Source organism: Falco rusticolus, chromosome 5, assembly GCF_015220075.1.
Source record: "Falco rusticolus isolate bFalRus1 chromosome 5, bFalRus1.pri, whole genome shotgun sequence".
In the NCBI taxonomy this organism is placed as follows: Eukaryota; Metazoa; Chordata; class Aves; order Falconiformes; family Falconidae; genus Falco; species Falco rusticolus.
The window spans coordinates 59,847,760-59,864,896 of NC_051191.1; the positions used below are offsets into that span (position 1 = coordinate 59,847,760).

Below are 17,137 nucleotides of genomic sequence, written 5' to 3' on the forward strand. Positions count from 1 at the left end.
ATATTTCCCACACCATTTCTTTGTGTCCATATTTCTTCACTTAAACGCACCTGAGATTTCCAGCCTCATCTAAAGCATGCTATAGCCTGGTTCCCCATTCATAGATAGGGACTTAAATGTTCAAAGTATTTAATAAGAACAAATTAATAAAGGCCATGTAAGTACCTTTACTAATAACTTATATATTATTTCTAATCTCTTGTTTCCCTTAACTTGTTTGGGCTCATCAGCAGGGGAATCTGCTCTTTTATCATCTCCCAGAAAATTTTAGGGGACACTCACAGCTGAGGACAGTGCCTTAATATCCAGAATGAAAAAAATAATCTGTCGTTCACAGAAGGTTGTCCTTCCCTAATATCCTTGGGTGGGACTGGTTTCATTTGGAGCCATTCAAAAATTAGGTCTCTAACCTAAAAGTCATCTTTATGGTGGAGAGGGGTAAAGTCAATCTGTCTTAAAACAAATTGCCCTGTGGGAAGTGCTTATCTTCCTATCACGGGCAAAAAGTTGTTTAATGGGAATTAAGAAAGCAAAAATAAACATCCATTGAACCATGATATTTGTGAGGAGAGTTCCTGGATAAAACTTAATGCATTTATTAGCATGCAGCCTAGGGGAAACAAGAACATTGTAATTTGGCACAAAATAATCTTCTTTTCTTGACTGTCAAGAGGGAACACAAGGGTCTTCCCAGAGTTGTGGCTGAGATATTAATAAGTGGCTCCTGCAGTGGGGATATCTGTCTATAACTGAGCTGATCAGGTTTTCTAAATACTAAGACCCAATGTTGTCTGTTAAATCGCCAAGAGGCACTGGAAGGTCCACATATTTTTGGGGGGAAAAAAATCACTAGCTAGAGGGGGAAAAGATAAAATTATAGCCTAAAAATTCAATGCCTCTTCCTTTTCAACAGGGTTTGTCCATGTAGACTTATCCCAAGCACTTTCTCCACTTCCTATGATAGTGAATAGGCTGACTTGTCCTCCTTTACCCTGAGGAGCTCTAGTTCTGTAAGTCTGTGCAGAACAGGTCCTCTCTTCCATAGTTGCTGGGCTTTCTTCTTTCTCCTTTCTAGAAGGAAAGGTGGTGTCAGAACAGCTTGCCCTGGGAAGGGGAAAGGGACTACAGCCACCATATGACATAGCATGAATGTCTACTATAACTTAAAATATTTATTAACAGGTTCCATAAAACGTGAGGAAGATGGTGAAGATTTGCTGTTTTCTCCTTCTCTTAAGTTTGCTCAGTGGGCAACTCAATGCCAGCCCTGGACTCAAAGTGAGGATCACCCAGAAGGGGCTGGAATATGGTATGTGTCATGTTTTTAGGAGCTGCTGGTGGTATTGCATTGAATCCTGATATGACAGACATAGGGAAGTGAGGGCAGGGGGAAGATGTGACCTTATCACAGGCTATAAAGAAAAGGAAAGTTTAAAAGCACAGTACTTGGATACAGTAAGCTGCCTGGCAGCATTGTACATCATATCAAGGTTCATTTAATTTCAGATATTAAGTCAGTAAGTTCAACTCTTGCCACAACTAGGAGTAAGATCTGAAATGGCACTGCTGGGTCTCAGATGAGATATCCTCTCTTATCTGACTCTCTGTCCCATCTCCTAAGCCAGAAGCACATAACTGAACTCCCACACAGTACCAAAGGCAACAACTGATCATACTTTTCCTGTAGCCAAGGAGGTTGGGCTGGAAATCCTGAAGCAGAATATGGAGAAGGACCATTTCCCCGACTTGAGTGGCTATGAGAAATTTGGGCTTGGTAATGTCAAATACAACATCTCAAGGTAAGTATTTTCTCTGGGGGCAACTTGTGCTCAACTGAAACTTGAATCTTGTTTTATGTTCATCCTGACTGATGAAATAAACCTTCTCTTTTCTCTCCCTTACCTTCTGCATACTCTAGAATACAAGTCACCGCTGTTGAATTCCCCAGTGCTTCCATCTCCCTCTTACCTGGCACTGGGATAAAACTGGTGATTGGAAATGCTTCTCTAACCATTGATATGAACTGGAACATAAGGACTTGGATGTTGTACGTACAGCTTCATGTGTCCTGGGATCTATCTTGATGGAGAATATAAAGATAAAAATGCAAAGTTTAGTTTTTGTGACCTCTTCATGGCAAAGATGCTCTTTAACAGCAGCAGTAACCCAGGAGTACAGACTGGTCTTTCTGAACAGGTCTGCAGGTGGGAGACAGCCCCTGCCCCCTCAGACATGAGCACTGATAAAGAGTCCATGGCTGAGATGCATCTCTGCAAATAGCAAAGGACTGATGCTCTGTCTTGCCTGCCAGCTAATGACACATTTAGAAAAACTGTAGTGTGCTAGATCACAGTCCAGTATAATAAACCCTTCCAGTGCAGCTACACTGTTAGAAATCCTGTGCTATGTCTCCAAGAGACAGTCCAAAAGCTGATGGAAGATGGAGAAGCAAATAGTAATATCTGTAGAGCAGTATCCACAGCTTCCTAGTTGCAGGCTGTTTCAGAGGAAAGAAATCCCTCTCCTCTTCCCACAACTCACACGACCTATATTGACTGAACTACAGCAGTCTCCAATATGTACTTCTGGGCTTCTGCTGTCAGAGATGGCAGGGCTGGCTGCTTGCAAGGGGAGGGGACCCTGAACCTGAGGGTGGTGGCATAGTCGGAGGGGCAGTGCCCCCACTGGTAAGTACTCAAGACAGGCGAGCAGTGCATGTTAGTGGCAGTGACCAGGAACAGCCACCGGTCTAGATCGCCAGGTCAGCCCATAAGTGAAGAGGCAGGTCTTGGGTGAAGCCAGGGAGTCAGACCAGCAAAGCACCATCAGGATTAACAAAGTACAAGGTCATGCACAGGTCTACCTACAACACAGCTCAACCAAAGACCTTGGCTCCAATGCAGCTCATAAACCGAGGTCAGAGAAGCCCCAATGAGGCTTTTCACAGCTGTCTCACAACCAAGCTATGAAAAACTTGATCCAAAATAATGCAGTCTCACTGTATTGGAGCTGGCCTTCAGCATGGGCTGCCAAAGCCCTGAGAGGGGTGGGGAAGAGGACACAGAGCCCATTGGGGCACTCCAGGCCCTGACATGGGTCAACCTTCCTCAATATCAATAGGATAGATCCCAATACAGCTCTCTTGCCCTATCTTATATCAAGCATATGCCTGTTCCCTCTGCTGTGGGTGCAGGTTTGGGAGGTAGAACAAAATAGTTTACATCAGTGAATTATCTGCTTTCCCAAATACATCATTTTTCAAAACTCCTGGCTGGGAATTTGCATAGGATATTCAATTTGCAGATGTATTAGAATCTCTTCTAGTTATGAGCAATGCAATAAAAAGTACCCAGATAAACAACTTCATCTTTGGTGGACAGAAAAGAGTCCTTTAAGAATTAATGAGTCTTGAAAGCTCATTAAAAATAGCTTTTTAAAATTATTTAATTTTTGCTTTATGCAGCAAAGACAGTGGAAGAAGCACAGTATATATTTCAAAGGTGTTTGTTACTGCAATCTTTTCAACACCCCTGGATAATACAGGTCATACATCAATATCACTTAGCAGCTGCCGGACAACTTCTGGTGATATAGACATCAAGCTGAATGGGAAAAGTGGGTAAGTGGAAGAGATCTGTATGTACTCTAGGAGAAAGTAACTGTCAATACACAGCACAGACAGCTTCACAAAATAGGGCACGCAGAATTACTTTTAGGCATCTATAGGCACCATGACAGAGAATCAGGGCCCTAATCCAGTGTTAAAATGGCTAAAAATGGCAATTGTCCTTGTATCTGTGCACAATGTTGCATGACTAGAGGATAGAGACAGCATCAAACAAGCCCTTGTGCTTCTTCAGTGCCCACTTCTTTCTAAACACTGCTCTAATCTTCAGCTCTGGGTAGAAGTTACCTGGTTGTACTATGCTTAGGTACTCCTAGTCACAGTGCTATCAAAACTGAACAGAACCAGACTGCTGTCTGTGCGCTTCTGGTTACAACTCCATGCAACATTATTTCATTGTTTCTTGTGTTCTCACTGTCTGAATACCACTCTTGTCACCTGGTTTTGGGTTTGGGTTTTTGTTTTTACTTGTATTGGAAGTTCCTAGTGCAGAGACTACTTGTTGATTCTGTGTTTGTACATACATGATGGTGGTAATATGAAGATTTCCTTATTCATAAAGATTAATCTATCCAGGCTAATTCCTGAGATGCCTAGCAGTGAAGTTATCTCCTTTTAAATGGTGGCTCTCTGATAGCTGCTACATTTCAGAAAGCTCCCCTGTGTACTAGAATATCAAACTCAGATGCCATTAAATCCATGTTTTGCAGAGATATGACTTCCAGTTAACGACTGCAGTACTTGACCCATTAATTGCTTTTTTCCTTTCCTCTAGCTTCCTGCGTAACTTCTTTATCAAGTATCTGAAGAAACCTATTCACAAGAGCTTGGTCACAAACGTAAGCCTTTAACATTGTGTGGGAGAGGGGTTTAAGGAGTATGACTTTCACAAGTCAGTGCTGTGAACTTGGCAAAGGAAGAACTAAAAAAATAATACATTCCTATTCTGGTCTGATCAGCATGGTCACCATTTCACCAGCCAGAAATGCTTCCAGATAAAGTGCCAACTTCATGGCCAAGATATTCTAGGTTCAACCAAGGCAGCAGTAGGGCTGGAAAATGTAGTTATTTTCCTATTCCGATGAAGAATAAGTCTCTGTCTGTGTACCTACAGGCATATTGGGTTTTGAGTAATTTTTATACTCAGCAGACAAAACATATTGGGTGATGCACAGAGAGGTGGTTGTATATCACCTGATAGTATGACATATTTAAACTTCATATCGGAGGTAGTTCTGATGACAACCTGCCTGAGGCCTCTGAGAGGAGATAAAGCTTGAGATGACTGCGATTCTGCCCCAGGACAGGGTTGTCCTTCCCAGTGTACTTGGGTGGGACTGGTTTTATTCAGTTAGAGCCATTCAAAAGTTAGGTCTTTCATCTAAGACAGTCATCTTTATAGAGGAGAGGGATACATCCCATTCATCACGAGTTTTCTGTTTCCTTGTGCTCCTTAAGGCTGTGGTTTTGCCATCCCCATCGGGCAACTTCTCACTTTGTTCCCTAAAGGCAGCTCTGACATAGGACATGCTTATGTTGCGCCAGGCAGAAACCTTGGGTAACAAGTTAGCTGAAGAAAAGCTAGTTTAGGTTTTTGACAAAAAAATACTGTAAAGTGTGTAACATCAGCAGAAAGATTTGCTAGCACACAGGTAAGAGGTGCTTCCAGGTCCACACTAATCGGGCCATAACTTGAGTGTGCTTCTATATAGTCATGTCCCAACATCAGATCTGGGATCCAGCTGATAGATGAAGACATCAGATTGCTAAATGGTGAGTCACTGGTGATATCTTTTCCTTTTGCTTTCCCTCTCCTGTTCACTGAAATCCTGCAACTTGCTTAGCAGCTGGTCAGCAAAGCCTCCAGTGGTGGTACCAGACCCTCTGATCTGTCTGTTCTCTCACTTAAAGGACCACAGTTAAATAAAGGGAAGGCTACCTGGACAAGAAAACTGTATTTCTGAGGAGCCAAGGACTTGGGAGCAATTCTCAATATGCAAATGTTGCAGTGTGCACTTCTGTTGTCAGAAAAGCCACACAGCACTGATATTAAGGCAGTTTTCTGTTCCCTTCCATGCTCCAAGTCCTCCTGCATGCATAGCACTTTACAAGCTGATGCCTGCTCCCCTAGCCTGCCTGCAAATTTAAGTTTTGCTTGCCTATTTATCAGATTTGCCAAAGGCAAAATGAAAAGCTCCTTTGTAAAAAAAGACAAAAACAAAAAAAACCACCCACACTTCTCACTAACCATTTTGGGTTACACTTACAGCTCTTTAAGACATGGTGTTGGGCAGATACCATGTGCAAAACAAAGTACCTAAGCAGATCGGGGACCCACCTTTCTAGGAAAGTGTTGGCAAGTTAGAGGTACTCTGTATGCTCTCAGAAATGCTTGACAAGAAAACCCAGTGCTTCCTTATGTCCTGAAGCACTGGTATGGCCATTTTTTTTTATTTTTTTAAGACCAAATTTACTTTTCTAAAATGAGAAAGTATTAGACAAACTAAAGGAAGTACTTTAAAGAAGGTGCCAGCAGAAGCATTAAGCCTTAGGTCAGAATGCATGTTAGGAGGTCCTTGGTTGTGGTTTTCCCTACTCTTTGGAACAACTTGTGTCATTCTCCTTCAGAAACTGACTTATTTTTAAGTAAACATAAAATTCTTTCTGTGCTTTTTGTAATATTGGGTATTTGCTTTATCTACCACCCTTACAGTCCTAATGCCAATTGATGATTTGGCCGAAATAGACTACTCCTTAAACAGCTTGCCAGCAGTATTCCAACCGTTCATTGACCTGGACTTGCAGGTAATTACCTGTAGTGCTACTTGCCAAGATTGCTGTGGCTTTTATTATTGTATGATCCACTTCCTAGGATGAGCATGATTGCTGTTCAGAATTAGTATCTGAGAAGACATTTCAAAGCATTGTTGCATTTGTTATTCTAATACATTTTAACAATCCTGTTGTAAAATTATTTAAAAGCCACATCCTTTTGTGTTAATTGCTGCTGAGTTGGTTATATAAAAGAGAGCAGTACAAGTTGACCAAGCAAGTTAGAAGGAAAAAAAGAGAATGGGAAAGGAGAGAAAATGGTATTTGACACCATTTCTCTTCCTGTTGATGAATATCTTGAACTTTCAGTCAGTTACAGGAATATTTCTACACATTGCACTAACTAGATGCATCTGCTGTCAGATAAGAGAGGAAAAGAAAGAGCAAGGTTATAGGAGGAAGAACTAAGCCTCCAGCACCTTGAATGGTAAGACAGAAGACCTTTGAAAAAGCATGGGAGCCCAAGGAGTTTGAAGACCTGAAAGTGTCTTTCAAATAAAGGGAAAAATGTCCTTAAGTATTGAAACTAAAATCAGACTAGTTCCTAATGCTGAAATGCTTTGTCATTCTGTGCAAGGTTGAGTATAGTTATCATCATATTATCTAAGATCCTTAATTAAGTTTAATATGCCTTACACTAGGTGCTTTGCGAAGGCAGAATGAAAAGACAGTCTTGTCACAAAGATCTTATAGATTAAATATTAAAAAGAGACAGCAGAGAAATAAGAGAGGTGGGAACAAAAAGCTAGTATCTGTCACTGGTCATGGCACACCAGCTCTGCAGCTTCTGTCAAGCTTTTCTGGGTATTGTAGCAACTAGACTTTAAGCAGGGACTGGAGGTAGACTAAAGACGTAATGTTATGGCTGATTACAAGAGCTACCCTCCCACATAAGATGCAACATGGGAGAAAGATACAAAGCAAGTGAGTGGCGAATCCAGCAAGGGAGGCTTGAACAGGGAGGTCATCAGCATGACTCAGCACTTCAGGTGTTTTAATAGCCTTTAAAAGGCAACCAGAAATTGAGATAGATGGGGAGGGATTGAGAAAACAGACACACAGAACACATTTGAGATGAAAGAGAAAGGGGGAACTAATAAAAGGGATATAAAAAATCTTAACCTCTAAGTACTTTTATCACTTTGAATCAGTTTTGCCTTTCTTGTTTAATCTGGATGCATTTGGAAATACTTGATCTGCAAGTCTTTGCTAATATAATGGGAGCACAAAAGACAACATAAGTGTTTTTTAACATTGTCTAACATAACTTCCCTTTCATAGGCATCCTTTTGTTCTGCACAAGTTACCAACTTGTTTCTGGGTAGAATAAGGTGCTGATTTTGACCTAGAAACACCTCTGGTTTTAGAGATCCATTTTGTAATTGAGATCATTGGATAGGTCTTAAGCAGCAGTTCTCAGATTTAAATTCCTAGGGATGGGGAAAGGAGAAAGTAAGGCTCTTCAATGAGGACCCTTAGTCTTATGGTCTTCAAAGAATATGTAGATCCTTAACTTAGAAGCTCTTTCTGAGGTGTTAGACTGTCTTCAGTAGGTGATCGGCATCTCAAAAGACAGTTCTCATGTGTCATCTATAAATGTCTCCAATCTCTGGAACTTGTCTTCACTATCTGCTTGAAAGCACCAAGTCTTCAGGGTGTGCTACAAAGCCTATGTACTCATTTATATACCAAATGAGTAGTCTAAGCAAGGTAAAGGAAAGTAGCATTAATTGTTTGCAGTCATGTTAGTTGTATTTTGACTCTTTTTTTTTTTATCTCTAACAATAATGTTTAGGGCACAGTCTACCCAGCTGGAAACTATACTGGCCTTCCCTATGTGGCAGTACCCTTTGCTATCCCAGACCAAAACAACTCCATGCTCTACCTTGCCTTCTCAGAGTATTTCTTTCAGACCTCTTCATTTGCTTACTATACCGCAGGGGCATTCAACATCACCATTGCAGAGGAGGTGAGTAGGACACAGGAATGGGGTCAGAGTGGCTCAGGTCATCCAAGATGGGGCTTTGACCTGCCAGTTGTCAGTCTGTGGGCTGTATAAAGCTGCTAATTGGCCTGCAAAGTCCTGAGACAGTAGATCATAAATACTAGAGTGTTCTTATACTTTTTCACTTAGGCTATATATAGCTGCTTCAGGCTACAGCCAGGGGTGCCAAGTTCCACTGAGCAAGGTTCCAAATGCTGGCAACTTGCTACAAAGGTTTTTGTAGACCTGAGGCATAGACTCCTCTGACCTGGACAAAGGATCTAGTCTGGGGAATTTAGCAGCCTCAGTAGCTCTTTTCTGAGGGATCTTCATAGACTGAAAGTACTACAGGGGCCATGGAAGCAAAGCACATGTCAAAGCACGGTGGCTGTGGCTTGGAGGGTGGCAGACTTGGCTAGCCTGTCTCCAGGAGGTTCAGCAAGTCCCAAAACCTATAGATTACGGCCCAAACTATAATGATATTAAGCACTTGCTTTCTTAGGTAGTATTTTGGCATATATATTTTTGGGAATCAGCTTTAAGTATACTAAGTCCCTCAAGAATATTTGAGAGGTATAAAAATCAATGCATTTAGAGAAAAGCTGACCATAAAGGTCAAATCTGGTAAAAAAAATAATTGTTTTTTTTCTTCCTCCAGACTTGCAGCTATTTTAATATAAGCACAGAGATATTTGGCAGTATCATCCCTGAGGTGAGTAACATTATTTCTACAGGCTCTTAGGAAACCACCTGGTGTGGGTGTCAGACACCTCAGTGCTGGTGTATCCCACAGTCTTGTAGGGCCAGCAGGGCTCCTGTGCTGGAGAAGCGGGGACATGTATTCCTATTAACAGTAGAGCAGATGGGCATTGTCACCTCCCGCCCCACAATGAGTTGGATGACTTGCACTGTTACCAAACTTGGCTCCTGATCTTGCACATCAATCTTTACTGTGGGCACTGTGCCCAAGCTGCTGCTGTTCCCAGCTAAAACCAGCTCTAGGCAGGAAAAATCTTCCAGTCATGAGTCCTGCTTCGAGAGACTTCTGAGGGCCTCAGCTCAGAAATAACACCTTTCTCCTGCCTAAACCTGCATAATTGTCTGCCTTACTAGCCTGTGACTGACTAGCAGAATGGAATCCAGTAAAGACCTGGGAAGGGACAATAGTGGCCATGTGCAGGAAACCAAGCTAATAGATGGGCGGGAAACATTACATCTATGGAACAGACGAGGCAGATGCACAGGATATCCATTTGTTTCAGGTGGAGGAGATAATATAACTGAACAGAGAATATGAGTGTGCATGGCTTCCACCAGCCGCCTTTGACCGAGTGAGAAACCAAAAATGAGCATAAAAGACCCTAGGCCAAGAGTACTGAGGTTGGATGAAATCAGATTCATGGTTTGAAGAACTTCACATCCTTGTTTGCTTCCTGGACTATATTAAGTTCCTTCCTCAGAAATATTAAGACTATTCTAAGGGCAGTCATCATATGGTCTTCTCCATAAAGTGCCATGAGCACTGATGCCAATATTCATTCCCCTCTGTTCTAAGTAATGAACTTGGTGAGCCTACTCACTCTTCAGGCAGTGGACAGAGTGAGGCTATTCTCAGGACAGTCCAGAGCAGGAACCAGTCTCATTAAATGGGTGAATCAAAGTGAATGACCCCTGAGCTCTCTTGTTGTGTGACTTAAACATCACACTTATGTTCCATTCCTTCCGATGTTCACAAACAAGTATTTAATTTCTCTCAAAGTGATATAGAAGAAATCATATTTCTGGAGTGGAAGGAACTTTCCATTGCCCTCCTGTTGTGGCCAAGACTGTTAATTTATCAGAACAGAAAACTTCTACTTCCTGCTTGATTGAAAGAATCTTACGTTAGTAGCTATCCTTAACCTTGTTGTAAGGAACTACTTCAAAATGATTGCTTTAAGAATAAGAAAATGCAGTATTCTAATCTGTTCTATAAGGCAAGCCTTTTTCTGTTTGTTTGGTTTGGTTTGGTGTTTTTTTTTTCTCTTGGAACCTTACAGGTAGCCAAATATTCAGTTACACCCTACCCAGTGATGTTGAAGCTAATGGCTACTGAAATACCTGTCATCAGCTTAAAGCAGGATTCCTTCACGGTAGATATCCAGGGCTCCATGGAGGTGTTTGCTGTTCTGCCAGACTCAACCACCCAGTCATTGTTCACAATGAACGTAGTAAGTACAATGAACAAGGTGATGTTTAACTCAGGGTTAAATATGTTTGTTTCTTCCTTCTGTTAAAACTCTGCACAAAAAGTGCTGAATTTCTCATACTTAAATGTAAAAATTTCCCTTAGTCACAGGTGGTGACTGTGTGGCCTCACTTGCCATAGAAATTTCCTATAGGTTAAAGAACACTTTCCTATAGATGGCCAAAAATCCAAACATATAATAACTCTGATCAACCAGTTTTGTTCTCTGGAATGAGAACTCTGCCTGTTCTGCAGGCATGAGTCATGTCTCTTGGTAACTGGTTCATTTACCTGAAAATGTATTTTGATTGCTGAAAGCTCAATACCCATGTTTCAGCTTGCAGTGCCGTTTGGACAAGCAGGCATTCACTGTGTGTGCAGCCTTGCATGGCCCATGAGCTAGGGAGAAAGCTGTACCTACATAAATTTTATCTTCCTAATTATGTACAGAAGCTGTTTCATGTATTTGTGACATTCACAGCAAGGGTCCTCAGTTTTTGTCTGGTAATCCATGTTTTCGTTATTCTGCAGGCAGCCAACACCAGCATTGCTCTGAATATATTTGACCAGAAATTGATGGGCTTGCTGTGTTTGAACAGGTAACTCAACCTGGGATGGAAAGGATTTCCAGCTATTTGGAAAACAGTGTTAGTAACCCCAACATTCACAGTTTAGGCACGTGATCAGATAACTATGTGTTTCCCTGATAAATTGATCTCCATTAGATTCTCTAATTCTCTATGTGGCTGTACTTCTACAGTTTAGAGGAGTCAGGAAGCTTGTCTGTGACAACTTCCACAGTCCCTAGTGGACTGCCCACCAGCTGTGTATTGCTGCAGGGCAGTGGTCTCATTGAATTTATCTGCTCTCCCTTCTGAGCTAGGTAAAGGAAGTGTGCAGGCCAGTTAAGATGACCATGAACCACCTGAGGGCTTCCCTCATTGCTTCCCAGCTGGCAAGATGACTCTGCTTTCTAGACCACCTGTGCCACTAAAGTAGTGCAGAGGAGTCCATGACACAGGAAAGAGCCTGGACCCCTGCAGTTCCCCTACACTGATATTCTTATAGCAGACTTTCCCCAAGTGAAGCACTGCAGCTTCCTAGGGCCAGAAAGCTGGAGAGCAGGGGGCTGGGCATTCAGACATATAGCATGTCACATGTTAAAGAGAGAAGCTCTGTATACCAGGACCTCACAGCTGGGAATTGGTACCCTGATTTCATAAAAGTCCCTTGGGAGGACAGTTACAGGGTTAAGAATATGCAGAGTTCACCAGGGCACAGATATTAGGAAACTGAGGATAGTTCTGTTAGCGATTTTTTTGCAGCTATATTCAAAGAGAAAAATCTGGAGTGTGCTGGAAGCTTGCCTTGAGAGCTGGGATGCCCATGCTGTGGAAACTCAGAAATCTTATGTTGGATACTTGAGTACATATATAAGTAATTTGCAAGCAAAGACATTGGCGACAGCCATCAGCAGCAGTACCATACAACAAATGAATTTTTCTTCCTACCTTGGTAAGGCTCACACCAAAGCATTATGCAGATGTACCAAAATCCTTGCAAAATATCTGGGAGCCTGCACATCCTTGGTAAAATCAATTGTCAGTAGGATTTCCAAAACACAGCACAAGGAGAAGCACACTCACATTCTGGCTACAGCCCTTCTAGCATATTCTTTTGCATGCATGTTCAGCAATGCTCTGAGAGCCATATCTTTCTCTGTGAGGCAGTATGCATTGTGTGAGGTAAATTGCTTCAAAAAACTTTTTGTGGAGCTCTGAAGCTCTACAGCAGTGACTGCACATGACTAGAATTACCGTTTATCCTTTCTAGTGACTCATCTTCTTTCACTTCTTTCCTTCAGGCTCCAGTTCTCCCTAGCCCACTCCAATGTTGGCTTTTTTGAGGTAAGCGCGTAGTTTAAGCACATAGGAAATGCAAATCAGGAATATAAGTGATATCCAGGCAAAAGGCTAAGCAGCTAAACTTTATCTGTATTTCTAAATCATTTGGCTTCATTCCTGGATGGTTCTTTTCCTGTCTTCTGGCAGCCACCTCTTTGCTGTGGACTTAAAAGTATATTCTTTGGGGCAAGTTAGTGCTCTGAAAAAGAGATATTCTGTAGTTCCCCTGACTGCTGTATTGCATTTCATCGGTAAGCAGAGAGATCTCTCGAATCATAACTGAAACACAGAGCAGCAGTCTGAACTGTAGCAGCAGATGGAGCAGTGTGCTGCCAAAGCGATCACATGCACGACCGAGGCAGAGCAGCCCATGAGGTGCAGTGGGTGCTAATCACAGATGCTTGGAATTACAGTAGGGAATGGGAGCCAAAATACTGAGTCTCAGATGCCTGAATTAGTGCGGTTGTAGCCTTGCAAGGGAAAACCCTGCCTCCGCAGGGAGTCATTTAATTCTGAGTATAATCAATCAGTTCTGAGTAGCTAAGGAGGAAGGATTTAAACCGTTCTGGTCCTGCTTTCCTATTGGTGATAAATCATCTCACAAATAAAGGAAACTGACTGTTTTAAATGAAAATGTCCAAGCATGATGAAAGCCATTTACATTTTGCATGTCACTTCCTCTGCATTGTTCCAAAGACTTAAAAACTGAAGTTCACTTGAGTTTATGACTCTTGGGCCAAATGACAGCTGAAAGTTGAACATGAGCCTAACTCCATCCAGGATTAAGGCATGACAGTTCTACTGCTGTCAGGAAGTGATGGCTAACTCAGCTTTCTTATATGTGGCAGATCTCACTTCTGGAGAACATCCTGTCTTACATCTTACAGACTGAAGTAATTCCATCAGCTAATGGTAAGGCTGTATTTCAAAGCTTCATCTAAAAGCTTCCAGCAGCATGGGTGATTCTAGGAACTTCTACTGACTTTCTGCTTAAGTTTCCAGTTCCCATTAACTTGAGTGGAAAATGACCACCAGTCAGTAAGCAGTGGAAGGGGGAGATTGATCTGTAGGGGTGTAAGTGCACCCTCTCACTGGCACAGTTCTGCAAAAAGGGCTGAAAGAGCTTGAAAAATTGCAGTCTATCTGCCTTTGCCTCACTCAAGGTGGCCCTGATGCATCAGTGAGAAGCATGTCTCTCTAGTCTGCACACCTGCCTGAGGCCACTGTGTGTGAAATGTACTCCTCTTTATAAGACCAGCACAGAGCTTTTGCCTCCCATAAACCTTATTTAAGGCCCTAGAGGGAGACATAGCTTTGTGCCAGCCATCTGTATTGGGATGAACTTCACCTTCCTTAATGGAGACAAATGGGAGCAGTTTCTAATGATGCTAGAGCTGTATTAACAGTCCCTCAGGTCACTAGGGACAAATCACCAAGTATGTAACATTGAACATGAAACTCCTTGGTTTGGCTGCAATACTGCCAAGAGAAAAGCATCTGTATTTTTTCCCCACTGGTAAATAAGCATTGTCTACCTCCCAGGGCTGCTTGTGAAGAGTAAGAGCTTAATTCTTGAAAGTGACCTAGAAATCTCTCCATATAAACACCTGCCCTTCAATAGCTGTGCCTATCATCCTTCTAATGCATATCTAAATCATTGTGTTTGTCTCTTAAGCTAAACTGTCAAAAGGATTTCCTCTTCCTAATCTGGCCAATGTTACGTTGATGAGACCTCACATTACAATTGCACAGGTGAGATTTTTGACATTCCTATGAAAGGTTATCTTTTTTGGCTAGGCATTTATTCACCTTCTGTTTGTACAAGAAACTTGCTGGACTTCAGCTAGTAAAGCAGTAAAAAGCCCTGGGTTGAAAATGAAATCTGTAATAATAGTAAAATCCTATTAGAAACAAATCTATCTATCTTTGAGAGGAAAAAGTGAGAACCAAATAAATGTTGATGATGTGATCAATGCACAGCTTGCTCAGCCTTGCAAGTTGCAATTCAGTGTGAAAACAGGTTTACAGTTACCATTTTGTTCAAGTTTGGTCAATCAAATCAAATTAGTTATTGCTATCCACACAGTCCTGCTGATTTTAAAAGGAATAGTTGAAATATGAGAGGCAGATGAATTCAATTTTGTGCACCTAGGATGACTGCTTTCTGTTGGTGATAATGACTGAGGCTAGTGGTCAAAAGTAGTGAGTGAGCTCTCAAAATATTCTTTGCCTCCTGGTTATTATCAAAGTCTAGCCCTTAGCTGGAACATACAGAATGTTGCTAGACAATCAATCAGTACAAGGGCATTGCTGACAAACTCTCAGCAAATGAGTAAGCCTGTTACATTTCTCAACTTGTTTACCAACTTCTCAGTTATTTTCAGCTTTGCAGAAACAGTCTCAAATCCTTGGTTGTGGTTAAGCACAACTCAGGAAACAAAATGCAAAGGTTGTTTTTAATTTTTCCTTTCATCCCATATACCTGGCAGCAGCCAGCTGTGCAGTCCCTGAAAAATATAATTGCTTGGAGACTGCTTTCAGTGGCACTAGTTGCCAACAGTGTTACAGGATTTTAATGGTTCTGTAGGGCCCATTTCCCACCTTGCTTTCTCTAACTAGTCTCTCATCAGTAACTAGGAATGAGAGAGGACACAGAATTGCTGTGCCCTATCAATGTGAATGGGATTCCTATTTAAAAGCTAGTTCTGTAGTCTCTACTTCCAGTCCCAGTCTGTTGGCTCTGGTCGATAGGAAGAAAGACCATTCTTCCCCCTTTTCATAGATGATCATATTAGACTGTGATGGGCAGCTCTCTGCAGGTTCATTTGTCTGTATGTGCTGACAATGAGGGAAGCTTTAAGGACAAGTTTAGATTAAATGGCTAATTCTTAGGTGGCTCAAAAGAGGTAAAAATAATCCCGCCTTGTAACGATTGCCTTCTTGCATCAAGACTCAAATGAACTTTCCTGGGTAGCCTGGTATGATCTTTAGATGTCCCTTCTGTTGCTAGCATGGTACATAAGGATAGCACTGAGGAAAAGATAGGGCTTTTTCGCAAAGTTTAAAGGACAGATTAATAAAACTTGTTACTTCCAAGGCTCAGCTGTTCTCAGGAGATTTTTCTGACCTTAAACAGGACTGAGACAAAATTAAAAAAAAACAAACAAAAACACACAGCAAAACCAACCAAATAAAAGAATGCCTTCATTTTATAATTCATAGAATTTCAGTGACTGTTCTTCTCCCCACAGGGATACATGTTGATTTCTACTGATGTCCACTACAGACACTGAAGGAGAAGAGAGACCATTTGTTAAGCACAAACTTCAAATCAATAATGTGACTCTGAAAGCTAAACACCATCCAGTTCTGCTGAGATGTGTAATGAGCTCTGACAAGGGCAATGTCATCCTGGTTGGGGGCAAGGGGGATGCGGGAGGTAAAGAAAGCTGATGGAATGGTTAAGCTGTACAATGGTGGCAACAAGCAGACCCAGAGGAGAACATGCAACACATGCTTGACATTATTTATGCTGGAGTTTAAGTCATGCAAAAATGCTTTTAAGATTAATGCCTCTCTTGAAATACAGTCTAGTCTTGTCTATACACTTCCAGAAAGGGTGTGGTAGTCTCTCAAAAAAAGGAAAAGAACATTGTCCAAATGCCTGCTGAACTATTTCTACAGTAATGGTCTTCTGAACACAATGCATTAAGTATGAAGCGAGCCCTGTCCAGAACAATGTCAAACTGGGAACTGTCCCAGTTACAATGGGAACTAAATTTTTTGCAGTGCCTTAGCTCAACTCTTAATTTTTATCAAAGATGCAGAAGCAGTTCAGGAAGAGAGACAAAGTGGCACTACTACTGTCTCTGATAGTCCCTCTTCCCGCTTTGACTCTTCAAATCCTTGTGTCTGTTGTGTTCCCTGTTGAGCATTGCTTAGCCAGGTTAGTATGTTTAACTCCTTCAATGTTTCTTAAGTCTAACCCTCCAACACCTTTGTCAATGTTTCTCTGAATTGAAATAGTTACAGATACTTTGCCTCTTACTTCATTGTTATATGTTGTCCTACCCTCTTCTTTTTCAACACTTCATTAGCATGCAAATTGGAACACAGTTCTGCAGAGTGATACAGCTGTCCTGTACTGCTTATGTGCTTGTGCTTTGGCCAAATTGGGATGGGAAGCTGGCTCAGGCCTCCCAAGCTGGCACCAACAGAGGAGAAACAAAGGTGGGGATGCCATGGCCTGCTCTGTTCTGCTGCTCTATTGAGCCCCGAACCGCCCCTCTGCAAAGTCCCATCCACCTGGCAGGGCACCCAGCCCCTAGCCATCCCCACGCCTCCCACTCCTCAACAGGGAGGAGCCCTTTTCAAGCCAACACTGAGCAGCAAAAAGATGCTTCCCACCAACACAGCTGATGGTGGGGTACAGGCAGTTTTTGCCTGCCTGTAGCTGACCAAACTCAACCCATCCACCTGTGGCAGAGCGGTAGCTAGACACCCTGCAGCTCTGCTCTGCTCCAGGGCTGCAGCGCACAGGCACAGCTTTCATTAGCCACAGGCAT

General features: G+C 42.1%; 1 protein-coding gene across 1 annotated transcript; it reads left to right on the forward strand.

Annotated features, from left to right (window-relative positions):
- The first annotated feature begins 1,200 nt into the window (after positions 1 to 1,200).
- On the forward strand, positions 1,201 to 16,138 carry LOC119149105 (BPI fold-containing family C protein-like). The gene is made up of 15 exons (XM_037390032.1): positions 1,201 to 1,309; positions 1,688 to 1,799; positions 1,919 to 2,047; positions 3,464 to 3,619; positions 4,401 to 4,464; positions 5,338 to 5,398; positions 6,339 to 6,430; positions 8,253 to 8,426; positions 9,100 to 9,153; positions 10,481 to 10,651; positions 11,200 to 11,267; positions 12,533 to 12,575; positions 13,421 to 13,484; positions 14,248 to 14,324; positions 15,824 to 16,138. Exons 1-15 carry the CDS (start codon positions 1,204 to 1,206, stop codon positions 15,863 to 15,865), a joined length of 1,413 nt encoding a protein of 470 aa, XP_037245929.1. The 5' UTR covers positions 1,201 to 1,203; the 3' UTR covers positions 15,866 to 16,138.
- Positions 16,139 to 17,137: the final 999 nt, after the last annotated feature.

What these genes read in the sequence shown, in the direction of transcription:
- LOC119149105 (XM_037390032.1), top strand. Translation starts at nt 1,204, where the DNA reads ATGGTGAAGATTTGCTGTTTTCTCCTTCTCTTAAGTTTGCTCAGTGGG. An exon ending in AGACATCAGATTGCTAAATG is followed by an intron (nt 5,399 to 6,338) that starts GTGAGTCACTGG and finishes CCACCCTTACAG; the next exon opens with TCCTAATGCCAATTGATGAT. An exon ending in ACATCACCATTGCAGAGGAG is followed by an intron (nt 8,427 to 9,099) that starts GTGAGTAGGACA and finishes TTCTTCCTCCAG; the next exon opens with ACTTGCAGCTATTTTAATAT.